Source organism: Bombus flavifrons, chromosome 7 (genome assembly GCF_040668555.2).
Source record: "Bombus flavifrons isolate JBK064 chromosome 7, iyBomFlav1_principal, whole genome shotgun sequence".
Taxonomy (NCBI): Eukaryota; Metazoa; Arthropoda; class Insecta; order Hymenoptera; family Apidae; genus Bombus; species Bombus flavifrons.
The window spans coordinates 15,711,946-15,737,250 of record NC_138448.1 but is presented as its reverse complement, the minus strand read 5'-3'; the positions used below and the strand labels follow the sequence as shown (position 1 = coordinate 15,737,250).

Below are 25,305 nucleotides of genomic sequence, written 5' to 3'. Positions count from 1 at the left end.
CTAGGTTTCGGTTGGTTTTTGTATTTGTTGGTTCGGTTATTGTACTCGCCAGCTTCAAGGCTACCGGCAATACTTACGCGTACACCGCCACAGATGCACAATTACACGCACAATTACACGCGCGATTCACTGTAGCGGTACCGACAATCTTTTTGCCAATGTATATTTCAGAAACTAAGGCCGAGTGGGGGTTATACGCATAGGGAAAAGTTGTTCAAAATGTCGATATCTAGAACATATTCGGAAATCATCGAAATTGATGAGCTGCTTTGTTAACAATTGCCAAATGTTTTCATTATACAATGATGAAACAAGTACATTGAGTGTAAGAAAAGATTCTATTTTTTTGTGGTTTCTATAGAATTCAAAGAACCAAGGGGACCTGTTTGAAATAAAATCGCAATGGATCGAAAATTTAAAGGAGGCCAATGACATAAGTTCAGGTAGAAACTTGATTATTATAAATCAAAATTTTATAGATTTGGTTCACGATTTTTTTCGTATATAACAGCAGTATATGTATAGTAGTATATACATGATATTTTTGATTACTATATTAATCGTATTCAAAAAGTTATGTTATTTTCTTATTGCTTGTAGAATAATTTATTCGACATTTTTATGTAACGATCATATAATACTCTGAAATGAACGAATACTGAATACGAAAGACATTTCATTATCTATATATTTCTATATTAATTGTGAAAAAGTTTTGTAGAATTGCGAATATGCCTATGTACAGGATATAGCTAATTTTTTATTCAAACGAGGATAACTATGGATAAACCCTCACGGTCATATCAATAAATACTTAATTTCTATATTCCACGATATTTATTGTTTGTGAAACGCGTACAACAATGATATCGAATAATGTATTATTTATCACATAAATATCAATGTGATAGAATAATCGTATATAGTGTAAATACACAATTCATGTGTAAATATTTTCATCATGCTCCGTAACATTAGTTTGATTTCTATATCTTCCCACATTTATAAAATTTGATTTTACTGTATGGAGAAAATGTAAAATCCAAATGCAAAACGAAGTTACATATACATAATAGATATATAAATTTATTGAACAATATATTCTGCAGAAACTTAAATAAATAAGGCATCGAATGAATTCCAAAATTCCAGCGTATTTTGATTTATCAAATAACAAACCAATAGTGGTAAGAGCAAGCAAATTATTAATAACGATAAATCCTGATGACATGGTCCTTAAATCCTATATAGAAAAGTATTTAATATTTTAAAAATAGACGAGTACAACGTTTGAACATATAACGAAACAAAGATAATTAAATTATTACGATCCTCACCTGTGTTTCCTCGTATATTTGAAGATGATGATAAACAACTAGGCAAAAGTGTATAATTACGTAAATGTTTTGCCACTTCGGTATATAATTATCATATTTAATCCTAGATGTAACCTATTGGAAATAACGACGATGATATTATTACCATAAACGTGCTTTGAAATAAATGTATTTATGGTTATGAGATTCAATGATCATGTGGTGAAGAATACCCATAGTAAAACCAAACCGGTTTATGTGGTCTTGTTGGTGATTCAAACTAGTACCTGTGTCATATCGGCATTCGCTGTTATATACCAATTACATAAATCCATTAGTATTCTTAAAAGCGAATTATATATTCGTAAATATTATTTAACGATGCGTCCGAACGTTTGCAGCGAGCTCATTTTACTTTCATACAAGTACTTTCATACAATCTAATTCTCTTCAACTCTATCAGTTGAATTATTCATAAAATATTGTTGGTAATCAGAAAATAATGCGGTGTACAACAGGAGATAGTACTTTTTTCAAATACATTTGTGAGTCGAGTCTAATAATAACAGTAACGATATGTAATACCGATGATAATGTAGTCGCAACAACGTAAAAGTGTATAAAATATAAAACTTACATTAATTTTATATTTATCCAGACCTAAGCGAGGAATACCTGGAAACCAACTAGGACCTTTCCAGATAACACCTAATTTGTCCATAAAAGTTGTCATCCGTATAACCTTTTTAATTAATTCTGCAGTGTAAAATGTCTATAACAATTCAAAATTATTATATTTTATATTAACAAATGAAATCGTTATGCTATATACGAATGTGTTACATGTACTGGACTAAATATATCTGAACGTATATTGAACAAACATGCATTGCTATAAACAACATGAATTAGTATATTAGAGGCAAAATTATTGTAAATTACATATAAGCATAAATAATTTCATTTGTAATTTTCATATCGGTGATATTGAAAATATTCGATATACAAATTAATCTATAAATGAACGAATTGAAGTATGGATTACTACAGTTCATTAAAATATAGATTAGCTCTGAAATCATGTCAATCGAACGTATATTTACATAACTGATTGTTAGTTTATATAACAGAATGATCGTACGTTTCATTAGCGGTTGAATAAAGAGATATGGTCTAAACAGATATGACCTTACCTGTAAATACAGGGGATTAAAAGATTGAGCACTAACAACTAAGCCATAAATTATCTCTTCCTTTTCTTTTTCTCGCATGAATGTTCCAAATAATTTATCCCATATAATGAGAACGCCGCCGTAATTTTTGTCCAGGCAATATAAGTTGCAACCTATCCACGATATATAATAATTATAATTGATAATAATCGTAATAATGGTTATTAACAATATCATTTAATATAATATAAAACCCATCTGTCTTTTACCATGATGTACTCGATGATGTTTTGGTGTGTTGAATATTAACTCGAACGGTCCAAGATCATCAATGACAGTCGTATGAATCCATAATTGATAAATTAAATTAAACTGATTATGTACGATGAAATGCGATGGCGGTATAAATAATGCAAGAGGTAAATATAACATCTGTAAACAGATTACACATATGTATCTCTATAATATAGCGTGGAATAACATTTTTGCACATTTGCACAATATCAACGCATGCCCTTTTAACTCGATACATTATTATTTTTTAACTTTAACTTTAGAGAAAGTTTATGCTACAACGTTATAACGTTTATGCAAGATTATTTATTTATAATTACAAAATTACCTCATATCGATAGAATATGTTTTAGATACTTCAGGAAGATGTAACTTACAAAGATGCGATTAACAGCAAAATTAAAGCATCGCGAAATTTTCCTTGTATATATATTCACCTCCTGAACAAAAATCGTACGTTAATCTGCCTAGGACCAATTCGAAGAATCAAGCCTCTAGTAACTTCAACCTTGTTGAGAATAAATTGATTTTAAGGGAAATACTACAACTTTTCACTGCTCGTACTAAATACGAGGTTTCGATCTTCGCATTTACAGCGATTTGAGTCACGAAAATAATTGTTCAATTTCCGAAGACACATTCAGTTCCGTAAAATCGTTGAGAAAACAGTATCTTGACTTGTCCATCCTGCTGACTAGTGTAAAAGTGTCTACAACGATATAAATGATATAAATGGCAAAATACATTTAACGAAAGTAAATTCGCTTTGTTTGTGTGTGTGTGTGTGTTTTTGGTATTACAACAATTCAGAGGTACATACCCTTTTCGGCAAAAATTTCGAGATCTTTCAATTTTGCTGCCAAATGTATCTTTGAAATCGTTTGATAAATTCTTTCATTCATTGTTGGTTCATTTACATACAAATAAAAAAAAAAAACGCAATGTGTACGCAGATATGCGAAACATCGAATTTCCTTTCTTTTTTTTCATTCCGTAGCGTGGGACATATCTGTATGTAACACGAGCGATACTTACGAAATTACACCAGTGTTGCAAGATGGATTGCCGCAGACCAACCGCGAGATTGAATTCTTCGCTGCTATGATGCACTTGATGCTGAGCCCATAAAAAGTGTATCTCTGTAAACGGGCGAGAAACACTATAAATTTGTCAAGTAGAGGATGGACAATCACACACACATGGTTGGATAGGAATTTAACCGTGGTTACTGCGGTGAACCCAATAGTAACAGAAATCCACCCCCACGGCAGTGATACACCAAGTCCATAGCGAGTTCCAAGGCAGATTCCACCAGCGACATCTCTCGTAAATTACGATGTACGCGTAATATTCGGCACCACGGAAGAGAGTACTGGAAGGTATCGTTGAAGATATTAGAGACGAATCATCCACTTCATCGTCGAAATAATTCATTTATAAAAAAGAGTCGAACGTATTTCGGTGTTATTATTAATTTGCAAAGTTTGATCGCGATTTTCGGTCGAAAGATACGATGATGACAGGTAATATATGTCGATGCGATTACTGGACCTAGTATTAAGGATTACTAGACCATATAAAAGCATACATCGTTTTGTACCAAGTACCGTGTCAATTAAAAATACGCATTAAGATCACTAGGACGTAAGTAGATTTCGAATTTTTAAACGATTCGATCATATTCGCCATTAAGAAAATCTAATTTTTGTTTCATTGTACTGGATAAGCAAAACGACTTTACATCGTTTATGTGAAAACGGAATTTATGCCTTTTTTCGTATCTTATACCGTGCTACTATATCTACGTTTAAATAAATATAAAATTAAATTGTACGATTACTAAAGGTTTCTATGGCCTTTTAAACTTGAATTATTCGCGTTTATCTTCAAGAATCGTATTCGACGATGTACTTGTTAAGCAATAGAAATGTTTCAGATGCTGTTATCGAAAAGTTGTAAATCGGTATGTTTTATATATGATAATTATGAAGCAATTTGTAATTCCTAAAACGATATACGTAACTATAACAGGACGGTTCTTTTATTACCATTGAAATCCATAAAGAAAGATTTTATTTTATCGTTGCACTTTATTTTCATAATATCGTACCAATGTTTAAAATTTGTCTTTCTTAATTGCAATGGGCGGTAATTGCAGATACATTTCAAAAATTACCTATGCTTACCGGCTAGTTTCTTGCAATATCCATTGAGACAAGGAAGTCACTTGATCGTTCAAGCGGAATCTTTTCTTCTTAAAGGCCAGTATAATATGCTCAAATACGATCAGGACCAAAAATGGTAACCATACCTACGTATACATTTATCTTATCTTAATTGATGCAATATTTATGTTTGTTACAGTGTTATCGATAACGTGTGTATCTACATATTATTACATAAACTTCGCAATATACGAAATTTTGTCTTCTTTACCGAATACCATATTAAAATTTAACTCAAAAATATACAAAACTTACTATTCGTTAATTATATAAATAATTTTGCGGCATCAACGGTAAAAAGAGACGCGTTTCACGCTTTATATTATTACAAAATATAAATATGGTTACCTGCTGCTGATAATCGGGAACTTCGTGTGGGAATTCGAAAATTGTCTCATAGGGGTTAACAAGATACCAGAGTTTCCCTGTGTGTTTTAACTGATCGATCAAATCAGCCTTGGAAATATTCATTTCGTTCGTTGCTATAGTACGTTGCACTTTGACGTTCAAATAATTTCTGTTAAACGACGAAACAAAGTAAACCCAGTGAAGCGCTATAACTCCATCCGATTCTGTTTTAGTCATCGAACTGAGTGCACGTATCGTTTATATATGTAAGTTCGAGCTAACCGAGGACACGTGAGTATGTACGCGCGATGTTTCTTTCACGGCCGTATGTGGTAAAGGCGCGACAATGAAGATAGCATCTTATTCGAATTAAACTATGCTAAATATATCGATGGTTGCTAAAAATAAAGATTGAATGGAATTAAACTGCACTCTGCGACACGTCTTAATTTCACAACACGTCGAATCTTAATCGCAAGCTCTTCGTATTATTAACGAAGTGATCAACAAATGTTTATCTATTGCACGTTCGTGTCATCTATTGGATTAGACATCTAAAAGCGAACATTACCAATAGAGTAATGTAATTTAAACATGTATCGATTTCTTTTTTTATCGTATTCTTTGATACAAATATTATTTTAATTTTCGTCGAAAGCTATGGTGTTGGTACATTGGTAACTACTAATCTACTATAAGCTAATCAAATTTAATTTAATTTTAATTAATTTACAGCTTAAATTTCACTTGAATCAAATTTAAACTATAATTAAAATCGTTGAACGTTGATTAAAAGATACACGCGATTTAAGAGGGAAGAATTAATCGCACAAAAATTTTTTACCATATTTTCTGAAAATCATAATCGACATACAGACAATAATTAACTAATATAAGTTTACGCGCATGTTGTATATTTTGAAAACGTAACAAAGACAATAAGAGACTACGGATTGTTATAAATCGCTATCTTCTCTCATTTTTTTCAATATTACATGATTTTTTCGATATTACAGACAAACAATGATGTCATAAAAGATACGTTGGAAGAATTTATAAGAGTAGGAAAACGCATGATACACCACTGTATGCAAACCTTCAGTGTGTCAGACGCTGCATTGGCGGCAGACAGGGTCTTTCATAACACGCATTAATTATTCTCGCAAGAGTGGGCAAACCAATAAATTATACTACTGCCATATGCAAGATTGTTTGTACATTTCGTATGCCAAATTTAATATTTCGGTTAATTGCACATAACGAATAAGGTTGCTATAAGATGTTATTCTCATTTTGAACACGACTTCAAAATTGATTTTTAAACAGAAAAGGATATACGTATGTAAAATGGAATAGATTTACGTTCTTCAAACGGCTTTCAAAAATACATTAAAAATAATATATCAATATTTGCTAACGTACATGTGTATCTAGTTTCTCTTAGTTTTAAGTTTCAGCTACATTTGTCACGTTTGTTGCAAAACAACGAAAGATTTATATCTTATAAAATATATATTTTTGAATAAATGTAACAAACTTTTGTATTTTGCGTCAAGTTTGAAACAACTTCTAGTCGTTTTATGAATCTTTTCTCTTATTCATTTTTCAGACAGAGCGAGTGTCTCACAGAAGAATTTACTAAGAAAATATCCAAGTGGTCCGCGTCAAGTGAATTCTTTTGTATCAAAATTTAAAGAAGCAATCGATTTTCTATAGATGTCGTTGAATTCTGTGTCCTACACATCCATAACATCATTACGTACTTTAATCGCAATAGAAGCTCCAAGCGGCCAATCATACAAATTTCATAATTAACGATAACGCTGTAGATTCAACTATCTCTCCGGCAAACATTGCATATATTTTAACCACGCGGTTCTTCTATTATCTATCGTCGATACGCTTTATTTTTCAGTGTGCTATGGGAAGTGACGTCTATGAACGTCAAATTCAAGGATCGTAATGACGATATAAGAATTATTTGTCGCTTTCTTTATTTAATCGATTAGGCGCCTACACAAAAATCAGCAAAGGTTACCTAGGTTATTTACTATAATTAAGGTATATAATTATTTAAATAAACACCGTAGTAAGATCATGAACAGCACTTTCGAAGATATTTCGTCAACTGCTTGGGATGAACGAAGCTCGACGCTTTTCAGTAGTAAACTAGCTTCTGTTCCAAATTTTGACATAAAAGACTACTATTTTATTTACAAAATTTAATGTCAATTTGATATTTCGCGAAGACATATGTTATTTAAGAAAAATTATCTCAACGTTTTTGCATCTTTATATTCCACTTTTTTTTAAACGTACACTTCAATGGCTCTTATATGTACCCATTAAAGGCACGTACATGAATACATCGCACATATATGAATACATATATGTGCATATATTAAATTGTGTAGGATAAGATACGTAAATAAGCGAAACTTGTTGACAATTCCATAAGTCGGCATAAGTGATAACGTTAGCGAAAATTGGTTCCTATGAGAATCTCGTATGATAAGCTGAATGCAGTATTCGAAACTTTCCTGTTACTTGTATTTTTCGATACTTTAAGGTCATTTCCTACTTTTTAAACAAAGATTTTAATCTTTTTACGTATCGGAAATTGTAAGTGATATTTAAAAAAATTCAGCGGTTTTTAGAGAAATATAAAGCCAATGGACAGAAGTCTCCGATGTCTCGTAATTGTATGTATATATGTACAATATATATGCATATGTACATGTTTACTGTTTGAGAAACTCGTAGGATAACACTGGACAAAGCATTATTATCATTCTGTGACTGTTCTAATCTCAATTATTTCTTAATTACATGTTATATATCAGCTTTTTACGTTACATTAACATCTTTCTTAAACTCAGGATTCCAATGTTTTAAAAATTATATCGTATCGATAGTATCCCCTGTTAGTGGTAATCGCGATCATGACCCTAATAATATTGTTTAGGTAGTGTGCACAGCACATTGTTGATTTATTTCTTCTACAGTTTGTTATGTAATGAATTTGCTTACTACTAAGTTATTTAAGACTTCTTTTCTTTAGCAAATAATTGTTAAAATATAGGTATTTTTTCTTAAAATAGAAGAGTATATTGAGGAAAGAAGTATGTTATTTGCGAACAAGATTTTACAAAATCTGCGAACACAGCGATTGCCTGAAACACGTATACAGATTATAATAATGTACGACATCTTAATTATCGATATAATAATTCGAACATTTAGTAGTAAATTTTCTTAATTTTTAATTCAAATATTATTAAATTTATTAACTATTATATGAGTATTACGTAATTATAAATGCATCTACATTAGGCGAACTCGAATGGAATAATAATTTTACAAGTACAAAGAGGTAATAAATAATTACTTCCTGTCCTTCGTAAAATGAATTTATTTATTTCTTCTATTGTTTATTTATATTGAAGATGTATTATTAGATATCTCTGTTGCGATGATAATTTTAGAAAAAAGATTTTTTTGAAAAGATACCTCCTCGTCCAGTCGATAAAGATCATTCAAAGTACTTGATGATAGGGATGGTTTCTATTTTATCAACATCAAAAGTTATATCAGATACCTACAGTTACCAACATTAAATGTTGTGTTATTGATTAACCAAGTTACGCACGTGGGAAGTTGAAGTAATGTTTAAAACGAGCTAGAATCGTAAACATTTTAATCTAAAAACCAAAAATACCATATAACATAAATAAACAGTATTCTCATTTTCTTTTTATTTTTATATGGTACGTATCATATATTTTATAAGAACATAATATCAAACTAAGAAAATAGAAGTAGAAGTTTTATAGGTTATATTTATTGTATCAATATTATTTCTTGAAATTGATTTGTACATATGTATAAACTTATGTTTAGCTTATTTCTGCTTGCAGTTAAATCATGAAAATAAAAAAAGAAAAATCTGTGAAGGGAAAAACAAAAAAACTTGTTACAAAGAAGAGAAAGCAATTGAAAGATGCAACTATAGATGACTTCTTTAATCAAACTTTTGACGACGAAATAAATGGCAATGATAATAATGAACAAGGTACTAATGAATGAAAGAAACAGTTAAATAAAGTAAATAGTCAACAGCGTTTTTATATCATTTGGTTCAAAATATCCAAAATCATACATTAACCTCAAAGATACATTTGAAACTTGGGCATGGGAGAAACAATACTTTAAAACATTGATAAATATTTTGATTTATAATTATGAATAATCCATGAAAATTAGATATATCAAAATATGTGGGATTAAAGGGAATTTAAATTTGAATTATATAAGGACGATACGTATGACACGTGAATAATTTGCGTATATTAAATTATAAATATTGTGTCAATTTTTTAATAATGATTTTGCAACGATACTTTATTTTGTGGTTATGATTCTGATCGAATGTTTGTGTAAGTTAAATAACTTTAAAGAAGGAACAAGTAAAAATTTTCTGTGCTGTAGGTAATTAAATATAAAGACATATCTTTAGTACTTAAGTATCCTTAGTAATGCGCAAAAAGAACTTTTTTTTATATATGTATAACATCTCTGAAAAATATAACATACTATAATTTGGTTTAATTTTAATCATTAACATATTCTACAACCATGTGTTATACATACTTAGCTTTTGAAAAAGCTTATGCATTGGATATATTATAAAAAAAGGTGATATCTGTAAAACATATAATATATGTAATATATAATTTAAAAAAGATATTACTTTATTTTCTTCAGAAGTCGGAAAAAATTATATTTTATTTATGCAGAATTTTATATATTATGCGATAGGTGAAAATACCTATGAAGATGATGCTGGAAGTAGCGAAAGTGACATGGATCCAGTAGAACATAAGAAGTCCTTAATGAGATTGAAGGATACAGATCCTGAGTTTTATAAATATTTAAAAGAAAATGATAAAAATCTTTTAGAATTTAATATATCAGACGAGGATGATGATATTAATGATGATGACAAATATTCATTAAATGAATTGGATACAAAACATATACCCAGTAGTCGTTTAGAGGTATGAAAATGAAATATCTCCATATATTAACGAAACCAGAATTATTTGATATAAAAAATAAGAGGAGATAGAAAAGTATTATTTTATATGTATAAAATTTCAGGTTGCTAGCGATGAGAGTGATTATGAAATAGATCAAGGTAGTGAAATAAGGGACACACGAAAAATCACATTGAAATTATTAAAAAAATGGCAAGAAGACATTCAAAAAGACAAGTACTGTTTTATATTAGTAAATCATTTTATACCACTATTAATTAAACTGGTTGCATTAGTTTGTATATATGTATTATATGCATCTGTATATAACTTTCCAGATCATCTAAAACGATTAAATGTGCTGTAGAAGCTTTCCATGCCGCATTACAGACTGTAGCTGAATCTGCTGATCCACAATTATTACAATATAAAGTAGAGGGTGGTGCAGGTTGGTTTTTTTAGCATTCAATATTAATATTGAATAAATGTATTTTCTACTTCAACAATTAAAATATTTTTTAGTGTTTAATGAAGTTGTACAACTGTGTATACTGTATTTACCGGATGCATTTAAGCGTTATTTAAAACTGAGTTCGGAAACTCAATCTCAAATTCATAAGCTTAAACGGTTTGGAAAAGTGAAAAATATTCTCAAGTCATATTTAACAGATTTAATTAAGGTAAATACCATTACTAATATTTAAACATTGAGCATGGTGGATTTTAATCATTGTAGCTATATATGTGTATTTATTTATAGATTTTACAAAATGTAACGTCGTCTAATATTCTCACAATCCTTTTAAAACATTTACATCAAATGTTACCATATACACAGTCATTTTCATCATTAACTAAGCCATTATTGAAGATTTTGTTGAAATTTTGGTCAACCGGAGAGGAATCTGTTCGTGTTGTTTCTTTTTTGAGCATATTACGTATTGCGACCAGCAATCGAGAATCTGTTTTAGAAACGTTATTTAAGGTAAGAATAGAATTTTAATACTATATTGGTATTTATAATATATATAATAAAAATATAGCGAGGTACAGTTAATATTTTTAAATTAATATGTTGCAGACGATGTATGTAAAATATGTTGAAAATTCTAAATTTGTATCCCTTACAACTTTACCTGCAATAAATTTTATGAGACATTCTTTAGTTGAAATATATCTGCTTGATAGTAATTTAGCTTACAATCACGCTTTCTTATATATTAGACAGCTAGCTATTCATTTAAGAAATGCTATGACTTTAAAAAAAAAGGTAATAATATTTACAGTAAAATACAATATATACTTTTCTGTTAATATTATGTTTTATTAATAAATCAATCTATATCTAATGCATTGCAGGAACATTTTCAAGCTGTGTACAATTGGCAGTACATAAATTCATTGAGATTTTGGTCAGAATTGATAAATTTATCAAAAAGTGATTCCATGTTACATTCACTTTCATATCCTCTTGTACAAGTGTGTACTCTTATTTTCAATGTTATAATTTTTTTTATCAATCAAGTATTTAACATGTATTATGTATTTACAGATTATCATAGGAACTATCAAAGTAATACCAACGCCACAATATTATCCCCTGAGATTTCACTGTTTACAAATGTTAATAGATATTTCTAGAGAAACAGGAACATTTATACCTATATTACCATTTTTATTAGAGGTATGATGTGTTAAAGTATTTTGTCAGAAAAGATGAAAAATAATTTTAGGAATCAATTGTATTATTTTGATAAATAACGCAAATATTTATAATAGTTGGAAGCACTAATTTCATCATTTAACAAAAACATTTTCCATTTTCTTTTCATTTAAAACCCTTATTTAAATGTATATGAATCCATTTATAATTGACGTCACTATAACAATATTTAAATCTTTTGTATATTATAAGATTCTTTATGTTTGCAGATATTAAATTCCTACGATTTTAATAAGAAACATAAGGCAGTATCAATGAAGCCAACACCCTTCATTTGTATCTTAAGGATGTCTAAGTCCCAATTACAGGAAAATGGTTTTAAAGACAATGTTATTGATTCAATATATAAGCTTATCTTAGAGAATGCTGCTAAAGATAGTCATACAGTATATTTTCCTGATTTATATATACCATGTATAATACAGGTAAGTCAATTATTTATATTCGAATAGATGGTATAAATTAAATAAACGAAATTATACTATTATACTATAAATAAACTAAAATTAATATTGTCCGTTGTTAATTATGGATGTTTTCATTTAATGAAGTGATAAAGTATAATTGTAGTATGTATACTATATACATAGTAGATAATGAAGATATTAAAAGCTTGAAGCACTGATTTGATACTCATATTGAAATTTAAGAATTACATAGACACAACATGGTAATATCCATGAACATTTCAGAACTCAATAGTACGTACTGTATCTATATGTTCTTATTTTTATCGAATGAACGTTGACAGTATTAATGTTAATTCACTCGTTATAATCGAACTTTTTTTCATATTAATGCAAATATGACACTTCGAACGGAAATTTTACACGCTTACTCGTTTTTGTTTCTAGCTAAAGGCATTTTTAAAGAAATGTCACATAGCAAACTATTGTAGAAAAATGAAACAGCTGTTAGATAAAATTGCGGAAAACAGGAAATATATCGAAACAGAACGTAATAAAACCGCACTTGATTTAAAAAATATGCAGGAGATAAAGAACTGGGAGAACAAGATAAAAGTGCAAGGTACATCGTTATCGAAATTCTATGAATCTTGGATAAAAATCCACCAATCTCAGAAACTTAAACTACTTACGAAGAACGAAGATATCGCTGAATATAGTTTACCAACTATCAGAAAATTAAAGAAAGGCAAAGAAGATAAAGAAGAAAGCAGCGATGAGAGTGAATTTGATATGAGGATAAAATCCGATGACAGAAAGTCTGAGAAACATTCTAGACCAAAAAGGAAAAAGCTGAAAGTTAGCAAAGCCATTAAGGATATTGACCTACCTAAAGAAAATACAGATATCGTGCAAGATATCAATAGTGACGATTGGGACTAAATGTAATTAATTTTACATGTATATGACAATAAATAGATATCAGTTTTAATTTCATAAACGAAGTAATACTTTTTCCAGAATTCAATGTATCGTATAATAAATGTTCTTATAATTCTAAATAACGAAAAAAAAAAAATTACGTGATTATTAATCTAAAGTTAAAAACAATATACTTTTATTAATTTAAATGTGTATTATTCCAAAGATATATTTCAATCTTCTAGGTATAAATTTTATTATGAGATAGATATTTGACGTTTAACATATGGCCGTTTCAAATAGAAAAACAGATTATCATTTATCCGAGATATCTCTCGTCAGACAATTTTTCGGCTTCTATCGTTTATTGCATATCGATAACATTTATTATGATAAAGTGATAAAGTTGTTTAAGAGAAATTGTGACGGTATCGAATAGGTGCTATAACTTATGTGGTGTACAGCAACAGCCACTGATTTCTAAGGTGTCGCTTTCTGATAGTCTATTTTTACCGAAGACGACTCAAGGCAGTCGGGAAGTTGGTATAGCGACGGCTAGGCGCTATTATAAAGCATCCTGTGCTTATGCAGTAATTCATTCAAGTGAACGTTACAGATAAGAAAAAAAATTTGAAGGAAGAAGAATCATAGTGTTTCGATTGTTAAGAAATAAAGGTAGAAGCGACGAGGGAAGCTTGACCAAGCATCGAGCTTGTCCTTCGAACGATTGAGCATTTGGGCGACTCCATTGGAAGAGGATTCGGTTACGTATGTAGGTGAATCGAAAAAAAAGCAAATGTTTATCGAACGATGTAGCTGGAGCGTGAAATTTTGCGTCACGTTTGCAAGAAATTTATGATAATCTGTTTGATATAAAAATAAATATCTGTTCCGCGTTCGGTTTCTTTGCCATAAGTCTCGGACATGAATGAGCCAGTACCGGACGATGCTGGTGACCGCTAGCCACTAAGTGCCGCGCTGACGAAGTTGCCGCGGTTGTGTGTGCCTAACCGGCCAAGTCCGTGCGTGCCAGGGAACATTTTGTAAGATGCGATTTTGTCTTTCATGGCGAGGGAGCCTTCGTCGTGAGATTCGTTCACTTTCCGTACAGTCCACTTCGTTCGGAGTATAGTACGCTCGCGGGTTACGTAAATTCGCAAAAGAATTGTCGCGAAAAGGGAAACCGCCTCAAGATAAGGAGGAAAGGAACGAGCGAACTGTGCATAGAACGTCGAAATGAGGAGGGCACCGTTCGATAAGTAAATTTTCATTTCCTTCTTTCTTTTCGAAAGGCAATTAGGAAGAAATAGAAAATTAGCGAGAAAAAAAGTTTCTCGTCGCGTTCTTACTTTTTGTGAAAGTTTTGGGTTATATCCTGCGACGAAAATGTAATTTCAGTCAAACTGTGCTTAATCGTGCGATGCTTCGATGATTAAACAGGCAACGTATCGCTTGAGATCCTTCTTTGGACTCTTTAAAGTCTGAAGTATACGGAATTTTAGTATACGGAATATCTTTATATTCCTGAGGATAGTGGAAAAATATTTTAATTACATAATATTAAGAAACGATAAGTGATATCGTTAATCGTAGAAAATTTGTTCTTTACATATAATTGACAATAAAAAATTCTTTGAATTAAACATTAGCATTATTTTCGATCGGTGGGGATATTCCCTTCGATAATTCGTTCAGTTTTAAAACACTCGAACTTCTACCGAATAATCTATTTAAAGCAACAGATCGATCACGTTATTCGTAGTTAGAATGTTAACACGGTAATATTACTTTAAGTTATAAAAGACGTTAAATTGGACAAATTTTCTAAAGCGTCTCAAATACATTTTTACATGTTTCCGAAGGAATTACCATCTGACGTTAATTGAGAATAATTCGTGTTATAGGTTTTATAGAAATACAGTAATTCGTTTTAATTATTTCCTATCGTACCGATATTGTAAAAAGATACAAGTCGAAATTAAAATTATACGGTATTATTTAAACACGGAATATAATAAAAGTTCGACGATAAATGAAACAATCGAACGGAAATATTTTATCGGTCATTCGTTGATATTAATAAATTCTAATTAACATTTGTATTTACGAATGCAGCGTTGATAAAACTATTTTTCTTACGACTAAATTATCTACAATTTTCTACTAACAACTTTCTTTCGACTCTTACCTTATATTTTATACTACGATATTTGAGCTTTTATAAATATTAATTGATTCACTTCTTCTAAGTTTACAATTAGTCTTGATTTGTCTAAATATTTTTTCGATTAACTTGCTTTCTAATAAATACAGCACTGGTAGTATACCCCGAACGCAAACGCTCGAACTGTTACTGCGTATTACGTTACAACAGATAAATTTAGCATTTCTTTTGCACAGAACCTTATTGTACCGCTGCCAATACTGCAACGCGGAATTAATTGGCTGCTTGGAAGAGAACCAATTTCCTTCGATAAGAAATCGGATTTATCCGATGTCATATATATATATATATATACATCGGATTTGTTGTCGATACTTTTTTTACATTTGTATACATTATTTCTTTTATTAAAGATTTATTTTTATCGGATGATAAAACAAATAAAGATACAATATTTTTTATGCGTTCAATTTCTTGAAAGACGTTTCGTTCAAATAATATCATTTACGAGATGAATTGTCGTTGAATCTTGCACAGTTTCGCTTTTCTTTCTTCTTTTATAAATACGTATTACGCATAATTTTACTAACTGTACGCTGTGTCTTGATTAATCGGAACCATTGAGCCGATCTTTGTACTAACATATTTTAAGTTAAGTAACATTTTAAGTAGAAAGTGCTATTACGTTCGTTTTAAATATACGTACAAATTATACTGTGGTATTCATGATTTGTATAATCTTTTATACGTTATTATATTTCTCAATTGTCAAAATAATATCATTTAAAATTTACGTTACCACTCGTTATGGAAAAAAAGAAACGATTGTTTATTTCGTACCAGAAATGAAACTTAAAAATGTAATTTCCATTTAACAGTGAAACTACGTTAAAAGTAGTTACGGGAGTAATATCAATATATTTTCTATTCTATTGATTTTCAAAGATCGATTTATTATAAGAAAGCAAAGTATATAGCGAAGATTGAACGGTTTGCGCGAAAACATAGACTAAACAGTTACCATTTCGGCAGACACAATAACACGAAGCGGAGCGTTTTGAGCAACACGTACAGTTCGTACAGAGTCGCGTCTGAAAATTCAAAGGATGCAGAGTACCAGTACAGTGTGAATTACGGTAATTTACAAGGAAACAATTACCTGCAACGAAGCGTCTCTGCGGACAATGTTGTAATACGTTCCCGTGGTTTTAAGCCCTCTGATAGGCACGATCCTGTGAAGAGGAACTTTCTCGAGCATCTTACTTCGAAAATACTACATTTCGATATGGTGAGTATGTATATTGTATTTACTTTATGATCGCTGAAACTAAGTCTTTGGTTTGGTATGGTATGTTTGCACTACGGATAAGATTCTTAAGACTAATAATACCAATTAATATTTGATTATTTAAATATGAATTAGCTTCGTGTTAAGCACAGCGATGATAAGCGATACATTTACAAATATTTACGTTGAATTCTCTTTCTCCTCTGTCCCTCGTTCTTTCTCTATTACAAAGGTACGTTACTTAAGCGATTAACGCCGTTTTAGTAATTCAGTTTAGGAAACAAATCATTTACATTTTACCATTGACAAATTACGTTTTATGCCTTGATCACAAAAGCAATCAAGATTTTACGACTCATAAATTGCCCTATTTAATGTAAAATTAAACTAGAATTTTTCGGAAAGTTTATTTATGTAGAATTAAGAATATTCATTTGTTATTTAAACAGACGTGTTTGTCTCTTTATACTCACTTTGTGTTCACTTTATATTCGCTTTATCTTGTATTACAAAGCATGATCGCTCAACGATTAACATTTCAAGATAAACGAGATTCTCTCGTACTTGCGAGACATTTGATGGTTACTTTTCCGGATAATAGAAATATTTATACATGTACATATACGTACTATTTAGTGAATATGGAATTAACCTATAATAACTTTGTGACCGTGGCTCTGTAAACTTGCCCAGTTTGTATTCGTCAGCTTGTTTACATCCATTTTATCTCTTTAAAATTACTCTATTACAAATGCAGTTCGTTTCATCAGATATGTACGTTTTAAGATGCACAACTCTAGATTAATGAATATACAATATATATATATATATATATATATATATATATATATATATATATGTAGTTTCATTTAGACTATTAAAATTACAAATAATTAATGCAAAGGAATAACTCCATGTATCGAACTTTAGTTGTAATATTTCTGAATGTAATATCATTTACTCTTATATATTGTGATACTAATCATACATTTTATTATACATATATTCAAAGTATTAATTTCTTATGAGTAACTTTTATTAAAATATTATATGAAATACATATTAATATAGAATAACTGCGCTAAAGTAAGAATTGTGAAAACAATAATATGTGTACTATGCAAAAATCTGTTTGCAACAAGGTTTCACGGAAAATGCCAAGAATGCATTCACGTAGCTAAAACGCATTCAACTGTCAACAATGTGGAGCTTCTATTAAATAGGCGGGACAGAAACTTAAAGTAGAAAAACGAACGTTTGCTTTCGTTGTAATTTATTCGATATAATCTGATGATAAGAATTCCAAACAATTAGCGATCTATATACTAACAGATCTATATACTACTTTTAACTATTATAAACTTTTTTATTTTTCAATATTTTTATTCAACCGACTTATTTTTATTTCGAAGGAGAGCAATGGAAGTACACCGGTCAATTTGCAGAAATTACTCACACCCGCCGCAGATTCTCAGGGAATTATGCAATCCAAAAATAGTAAGTTGCCAAAAAGATACAAAATATTCGTATATTAAATTTTAACAAATGACGTTTATACTGTACATAATATCTTTAAGTCGTCGTGTTATAATTGATAATAAATATACAAAATTTTCTGCACGTAGGAAAAATGTTTGCGTCTTCGTATTTTTATGCGCCATCGCATCCGACAGTTGAGGATCAAGTTGAGCTCGCCCGACGAATTTCGCATTCGTTGAGCGATGTAAAAAATATGAAAAGTAAAGGTCAATCTATGTATGTGAATAGAAAAAAACGATCGGTCAAATGGATTCACGACGGCAATGGTAAGTACGTGTATACTGTACGTATATGCGTGTAACGATTAATAAGTTGAATTTGATGAACAACACCCCCTTTCAGCCCACACCTATGCGCGATACGTTGCGAATATCTATAAATCTTATTAAAATTTGTTTCAATTGTCTAAATCGATGAATTACAGGTGTAGAAGACGCAGAAGAGCCTTTGATACCTGTTCATAGAGTAAGTGGTGTGTGTTCGAAATTGCAGTGCGTATTTTTACATACATACTTTTCGTGACGTTTATGATGAAATAACAAATGTCATTTCGATAGATATATCAGCTAAATACGTATATACCTCGAATATTTGTTACTCGTTATGTCATCAATAAGTTCTTACATTTCAGAAATGTAAAAAATTGCGTTGCACATTCGGTAATCTAAAAACGTGAAAAACAACAAAGTAACTTCCATTTGGTTTCTGTAGCTTAGCAAATCCACTGTACAAATATATAGTATTCGATACAAATTTAAAGATTGTATTGGATTGTTTAGATTTATCTTTAGCGCGGTTGACTTTATACCTACTTGATTAATGCGGAATTTCTTTTACGTAAAAAATTAACAGACGTATATCTGTCGAGAGATCAACTTTCTTGTTTGTAATATTTGTACAACTCTGTTTATGTGACATGTAATTTCACGAATATTTACTGTAAATTGTGTTTCAAATATCTATCAAAATGAAACTGGTTAGCGAGATGTAGATATGCAAGGGAACGCTCGTTTCTACGGTTTCGATATATTCCTTGCAAAAATACTTCTTTCTGTTTTTTCTCATTAACAAACTGAAATCATATATGTATATGTGTACCGTAATATCATTGTACTCGCTAATATATCAATACTGTGCACAACTGTACCTAATTGAAAATGTTGTTTCGATAGGAGAAAATTCCTCTAAAATGCATGATGAACCCACATGGAAAAGTGTTGGATATACACGGTATTCAAGCTTTGGGAGAAGAAGTGAATATCGAACCAGTACCGAAGAACCCTGAGAAACTCTTTGATATTGTTCGCGATTTAAACAATCAAAGAGGCCGTGGTAATTTACACGTATTAACGGTTTTATATCGTTAGATCTGTCCGAATCAATGATATTCTATTACGCTTTCGAAGAAACATCGTTTTTCAATATGTATAATCGATTTACAGGTGCTGAAATATTTGCGAAACGTAGGAAAAGATCTGAAAAATGGGTCGTAGACAAAGATCAACCACAGATACCGAGCACTCCTGGTATGCCGAAAATGTATCCGGGTAAACCGGTAAGGTTTATACTTTTGCAAACAACATAGCGTGTTAAAATAAACGAAACGGACGTTAAACGAAATTGAATTTCAATTAATAGGAGATGAATGGCAGTTCGAAGTTTACAACTCTACCTCCTCTTACATCTATAGTACCTGAGCCAGCCGTTGAAAAATCATTTTATAATCCTTTTACCGTGGACTTGTCTTTAGATGATACAAATCCACCTGCAACAGGTACGCAACTTTCGAACAAAGATATATCTTCTTTATTCTACTACGCAATCTAGTTGGCTCGTTTCTATTTGGCAACGCTCCACGCTATTTTCTCGTTTGTTCGAATTGTTTTCGCATCATGAGCAAATATCTAACAATTTCCAAGGACTTAAGTTCGAGGTAAACTACTTCGTATCTATTTCTGGTCTGTCTAAGCTCTTCTACTCTCTCAATCTTGCTTTACTTTCCACGCAATTCTACAGATTAAATTACGATGTAATCGACTAAAAAAATCGTTCTAAGACATTAAAATGATCAACGTGTTCTATACATACCTGCGAGTCGATGTTAGACACGTCTGCTTGAGATTTGTCTAAGGTTCAACAACCTGGATGACTTCAATTGGCAAACGACATCGATGTTATTCAATCGATGCGAAACTACCGCCGCGTTCTTTTTAGTTGTATATCTAAAATAAACAACTATTTGTACATCGGTGCCAACCGATCAAAGCTAACTAGACGCGGGTTAAAGCGCGTTTACGCTCAATTTTCCTAAACTTTTCTAAGCGGTTATAATTACGTGTCAAACGATTGATTCTCGGTAACGTTAAGGCGTCGAATCTAATTAACCGAAAATGTCTTAGAAATCGAAAAACGAAGCAGAGTTTTGTACGTTTTAACCATCAGAGTTTCCTGCAAACGTTCCAGGCAGAAATCAATATCGATGTAACGGTAAAGAGTGCAACCACCAGACCGAAGTGAAAAAGATTTATCTGAGAGAAGTAGCCGTTGGCACTGACAATGACTTCCCTCTTGACAAATCTCGATCGTCGATAGTTGAGAAATCACGTCGAATCACTTTCGAACCTGATACCGAACAACGTAACATCTATCACGGCAGGAATAGCGTTAACGAGAATACATCATCGATCGCTACTAACAGACGCAATCACAATTATAGCAAAGCTTCGCTGAATAAATCTAATTTTTCTAACACGCAGCACGCTACTAACAAAGAGATGAAAAATTATATGAAAGAACAACGGATCACAGAGTGTGTGAAGAGCACGATTAGCGACAAGGGGAAGTTCGTGAATAATCGGCAAGAAATCGATAACGAAGAGAGCGAGTACACGCCGGTTCCGGTCAAACAGTTGATACAAGAGTTCGAGAAAACATGTAGACCGATTCTGCAATACAAACAATTCAGTCCGAAGGTTATCCCAATTATACGACAATCTCCTCTCGATAACGATATAACGCGATTTTTTGAGACGCAAAATTCCGTTAAATACAACAACGAGGAAGAACATAGGAGGTGAGATAAAATGCCATTTAAATTTCGATGCTCTTTCCTTTTATTTCCTGTACAACGTTTTCTTTTCGATTCGCGCGTTATGTGCTTTCTTGATATCTTTGAACTTGATGCCATTCTCATCGTTTTAATCGTTCTTGTAATATCTCATATTGAAATATGATTGCACACATGTATGCGTAAAAATAAGCAAATGCTTGCAAGCATCAAGTATAAGTAAAATACTACAGTATTTATGCATAATGTTCTACCAGTAGTAAATTACCAATCTATTCAAAGGTATAAGCGATTATCAATTCTTTAATTTAATTTTGTTCTATCGGAATAGAGTTTCACTTATTGAATTTTAATTGAACATTGGTCGCACGGAATTGCAATATCATTTTAATTGATTACAACGCAGAATAACCGAGCGACAAAGATACGAGGAACTCGTAAAGCTTCAAGACCACTGTAACAATGGTTACGTGTCTACCGATGATACAGAATACACGACCGACGAAACCGACTCCCAGATGAACGATTACAGCGAAGAAATAATCTACCGAGAAAAATCGGAGTCCTCGAGTATGATGAACGGCGATCAAGAATATTCGTCGACGTATCGCGAAGAGTGTTCCAGTCGACGTCGATCTGTTACTTCCGAGGAAGTAGAAAACTTCTGCAACAACGGTGACGGGAAATTTGTGAATACAGAGTCGGAAGTGCCTGTGGAAGCAAAGTCGTTGTTACTCTCGATGATAGCTTCCCAAGAAGATATTTTGGAAACTATTAAGCACTTGCGCAGCACACCTGTCCTCGACAACTTATTGCATGGCGTTTCGCCGGACTGTAAATTCACTGACATCTGTTCGGATGTAGGCAAGTTTAACTCGCATGCGCTTCTATTTTCTTGTAACAACTAACTATTTACATTTTACGCCTGTTTCACGAATATTCATCCTTGGGCTACCAACGCTAGATAAAATATTATTCCGGGCAGTAAATAACGAATAGCCAGTTTTACTTTAGATCGTACATGTAATTGTAAAAGTGGAATATTTTATTTGTCGAGAAAAGCTTCTAGAATAGCGTTTAAAGCTTGTGTTCTATCCGAAGAATACTAAAAATATCGGGGCTTTATTTCAAAGTATTTCATTAATTCTAGCTTATTCTCTATCCATTCACGGGCATCGAATATTTGTATTATCTCTGGAAATATCAATGTATTATCTTTGTTAGTGTAAATGTTTTTTCAGTTTCTTGGTATTTGACTCGTGGAAAAATCCAATGACGATATTGCTGACAGCGAAGAATATCGAAAAGTTTTGCCTCCGCTTGAATAAAAAGAACGAACGTGAGGACACGTCTTGACGAAACAACAGTGAAAAGAAACTTTTAGTTTTTACTTTTGAAGTTACATATCTTCCTTCGCGGCAAACTCCACCTGTTCGTCACAGCTGAAACGCGAATCTTTCAAGTGTTGTTTTAGTTTCGAAGACAGTGAAAATCATTAGGTGCCAAGTCATGACTGTATGGTACACGCGGAACCACTGAAAAGCCAAAGCGTCGAATTGCATCTTTTGTCGTCACACTCATTCACATCGAACACGCATTCACATCGAGATAAACTAATAAAAATGCTTAATAATGCACATGCCAGCACAGCTACGATGAAGTGGAGATATCGTACGATTAGAAAGAAGTTGTTTTATCTGGATTCTGAAACATCACAACGGAGGCAAAACTTTGTTAGTCTACCCTCGTGTATAGTTCAAACTGCTCCGTAGTTACATGTTTGGTACAAAAGCGATCAAAGAGGAATGTATAATTTTTGTAAATTTAATCTATTCATTTTCAGGTAAAAAGCTTTACGAAAGTGATACCTATACAGGACCAAAACTCGCTAGCGTTCACAACTTAGCCAATTATAATACGGCACCTCGAGGCTGGGATCAGTCGTTGACATATTATCGACCGATTAAATTTGAGAAACCGCAAGAAATTGTTTATTCTGATTTTTAGTGATAACTTGAATAATTACAACGTTATATAGACGGGTACGTATCAATTTTACAACTTAAATTCCAATTTTATTTAAAGGGGCAGCTAATTTTTAATTCAGAGAATCTAACTGAAAATTATTTCCTTTTTTACAGAAAGCAAACATACAAAGATTGCAGAACTGATTTTCAAATTTCGCGTTACACATCATTTGAACTTTTTTCCCTTGTTTATAACGAAGTTACTGTTTCTTTTCATTTTTTCTCTTTTTCTTTTTTCGTTTTTGATTTTGTCAGATGCGAGATAACGTTGATAAAAATGATTGTCGTAAACAATGAAGGAAATTCTGCACTAGAAAATTGTGCGGTACAGACATATTACATAGATATATATATGTGTGTGTATATACATATTGTATAATATATTATGTATTATATATTATATAATAAATATATATATACACATATATATACGTATCTTGAAGCTTCGTTTTGCTTGATATAGCTATACATACATATATATGTCCCATTATTCAGATGTTGATCCTTATTTATGCTTCCAGCAGTGTTATTGCATTTTACTTTATAATATTGCGTAAATAAATGTTGTTTTCATAACAGTAAGGTGTATTTTGAATATTTCACATACTTTTTTTCGATAACGATTTGTAATTTTGAAAAATCTCAAATACCTTGTATTACTATCTGATTATTTGATCAACCGACTGTTATAATAAAATTATTTTGTACAAGATTTTCTGCGTTTTGTTTAACTACGTTTCTCATTAACATATGAGAATACCGAATAATACGAGATTATCGTAGTTGTAATCATAAAGTAGGTAAATTCTGTTCCAGGAATCAAAGAAGATTTCTCATAGTTTCTGCATTAGTTTTCGATTATTTTCTTATACGAAGGAATATACGATTTTTTTGTTTTACTGCGAGTTGATTGACTTTTCTGATCTTATTCCCATTCGACGTATTCTTGCGAAGATCAAGTTTATAACGTTCTTATTAATTTTATAATTTGAAGAAACAAAGATATTTCGTTTACACGGACTTGGCTAACTTGAAAATTCCGAGTCAAATAATTTTTCTAATAAATCGATACGAGTTTGTCGATTACATTCATCTTTATTTCACTGTTTGCTTTAATCGAAATGTCAGTGAGTAAAGAAATCGATGGACGTGTCACTGTAAGGTATATTTTGGTAAATACCGTACATTTGACAGTCGCGTTTACATCGATAACAAAATTTCAACTACTTGTTATTGTTTAAAATTATGTTATGAAATTCTGATTTTCTTGTTTAAATATCTAATATTATCTAATTATTAATAATTATAATAATAATCTAATTATTCTAATCTTTATTCTTCTATCTTTCTATCTAATCTTCTATCTAATATTCTTATTCTTCTATCTAATCTTTATTAATCTAATATTTAAATATCTGTAATTTTTATCGATATCATTGATAAAGCATACATAGTGTATCATGGAATTGTATGCTCGTTGTAACGATAGCTATGCTGATTTTTGCATAAGTGCAATTGGGACGAACGTTACTGGTAACGCTGCAATTAATTATAGTACTATTTATAACATTTATTATTGACAGCATGCATGTATCTGAAAGATAAGATACACGTATAGCGATACATTTAAATTTATTCCTATACACGTATAAAATTGTTTATTCTTAATGTGGTAAATTTTATGAGAGTCGTAAGATACCGAAAAATATGACAAGACGAAGAAACAGAACATCAAAATTGACTGAATTTGAAGCGTAAATTCATATACGTAGTAATAA

The 25,305-nt window shown here is 31.2% G+C and overlaps 3 protein-coding genes across 7 annotated transcripts; 2 read left to right on the top strand and 1 right to left on the bottom strand.

The window, feature by feature from the left end:
• Window positions 1-869: 869 nt before the first annotated feature.
• LOC138181870 (alkylglycerol monooxygenase) lies at window positions 870-16,949 on the bottom strand. Of its 5 annotated transcripts, XM_069117224.1 has the most exons (11): window positions 16,918-16,949; window positions 16,766-16,838; window positions 5,356-5,524; window positions 4,969-5,093; window positions 4,003-4,154; window positions 3,818-3,921; window positions 2,758-2,920; window positions 2,510-2,661; window positions 1,954-2,088; window positions 1,338-1,451; window positions 870-1,243 (listed from the first exon to the last, which is right to left on the bottom strand). In XM_069117224.1, the coding sequence occupies exons 3-11, from the start codon at window positions 5,476-5,478 to the stop codon at window positions 941-943; spliced, it is 1,371 nt and encodes a 456-aa protein (XP_068973325.1). In that variant the 5' UTR covers window positions 5,479-5,524; window positions 16,766-16,838; window positions 16,918-16,949; the 3' UTR covers window positions 870-940. The 5 variants fall into 5 exon arrangements, with proteins under 5 accessions (XP_068973325.1, XP_068973326.1, XP_068973327.1 ...); XM_069117225.1 differs by lacking the exon at window positions 16,918-16,949 and having other exon boundaries at window positions 16,766-16,840; XM_069117226.1 differs by lacking the exons at window positions 16,766-16,838; window positions 16,918-16,949 and adding an exon at window positions 15,631-16,004.
• On the top strand, window positions 9,130-13,610 carry Noc2 (Nucleolar complex protein 2). The gene is made up of 11 exons (XM_069117222.1): window positions 9,130-9,427; window positions 10,174-10,412; window positions 10,516-10,628; window positions 10,730-10,839; window positions 10,914-11,071; window positions 11,152-11,376; window positions 11,473-11,661; window positions 11,751-11,870; window positions 11,944-12,075; window positions 12,324-12,539; window positions 12,969-13,610. The coding sequence occupies exons 1-11, from the start codon at window positions 9,280-9,282 to the stop codon at window positions 13,461-13,463; spliced, it is 2,145 nt and encodes a 714-aa protein (XP_068973323.1). The 5' UTR covers window positions 9,130-9,279; the 3' UTR covers window positions 13,464-13,610.
• On the top strand, window positions 14,261-24,105 carry LOC138181868 (uncharacterized). Its single transcript, XM_069117221.1, has 12 exons — window positions 14,261-14,701; window positions 16,639-16,894; window positions 18,307-18,391; window positions 18,520-18,699; window positions 18,858-18,898; window positions 19,606-19,765; window positions 19,876-19,988; window positions 20,072-20,207; window positions 20,897-21,506; window positions 21,907-22,364; window positions 23,344-23,542; window positions 23,642-24,105. The coding sequence occupies exons 1-11, from the start codon at window positions 14,679-14,681 to the stop codon at window positions 23,505-23,507; spliced, it is 2,226 nt and encodes a 741-aa protein (XP_068973322.1). The 5' UTR covers window positions 14,261-14,678; the 3' UTR covers window positions 23,508-23,542; window positions 23,642-24,105.
• The last annotated feature ends 1,200 nt before the right edge of the window (window positions 24,106-25,305 follow it).

Excerpts from the sequence above, each read along its gene's own strand:
- LOC138181870 (XM_069117223.1), bottom strand. The coding sequence starts at position 5,592 with ATGACTAAAACAGAATCGGATGGAGTTATAGCGCTTCACTGGGTTTAC. Across the intron at positions 3,922-4,002 it reads GGTTCACCGCAGTAACCACG|AGATACACTTTTTATGGGCT; the intron begins GTTAAATTCCTA and ends GCCCGTTTACAG. Across the intron at positions 2,089-2,509 it reads TTAATCCCCTGTATTTACAG|ACATTTTACACTGCAGAATT; the intron begins GTAAGGTCATAT and ends GAATTGTTATAG.
- LOC138181868 (XM_069117221.1), top strand. The coding sequence starts at position 14,679 with ATGAGGAGGGCACCGTTCGATAA. Across the intron at positions 19,989-20,071 it reads AAATGTATCCGGGTAAACCG|GAGATGAATGGCAGTTCGAA; the intron begins GTAAGGTTTATA and ends TTCAATTAATAG. Across the intron at positions 20,208-20,896 it reads TACAAATCCACCTGCAACAG|GCAGAAATCAATATCGATGT; the intron begins GTACGCAACTTT and ends CAAACGTTCCAG.
- Noc2 (XM_069117222.1), top strand. The coding sequence starts at position 9,280 with ATGAAAATAAAAAAAGAAAAATCTGTGAAGGGAAAAACAAAAAAACTT. Across the intron at positions 9,428-10,173 it reads CAATGATAATAATGAACAAG|GTGAAAATACCTATGAAGAT; the intron begins GTACTAATGAAT and ends ATTATGCGATAG. Across the intron at positions 12,076-12,323 it reads TATTACCATTTTTATTAGAG|ATATTAAATTCCTACGATTT; the intron begins GTATGATGTGTT and ends TTATGTTTGCAG.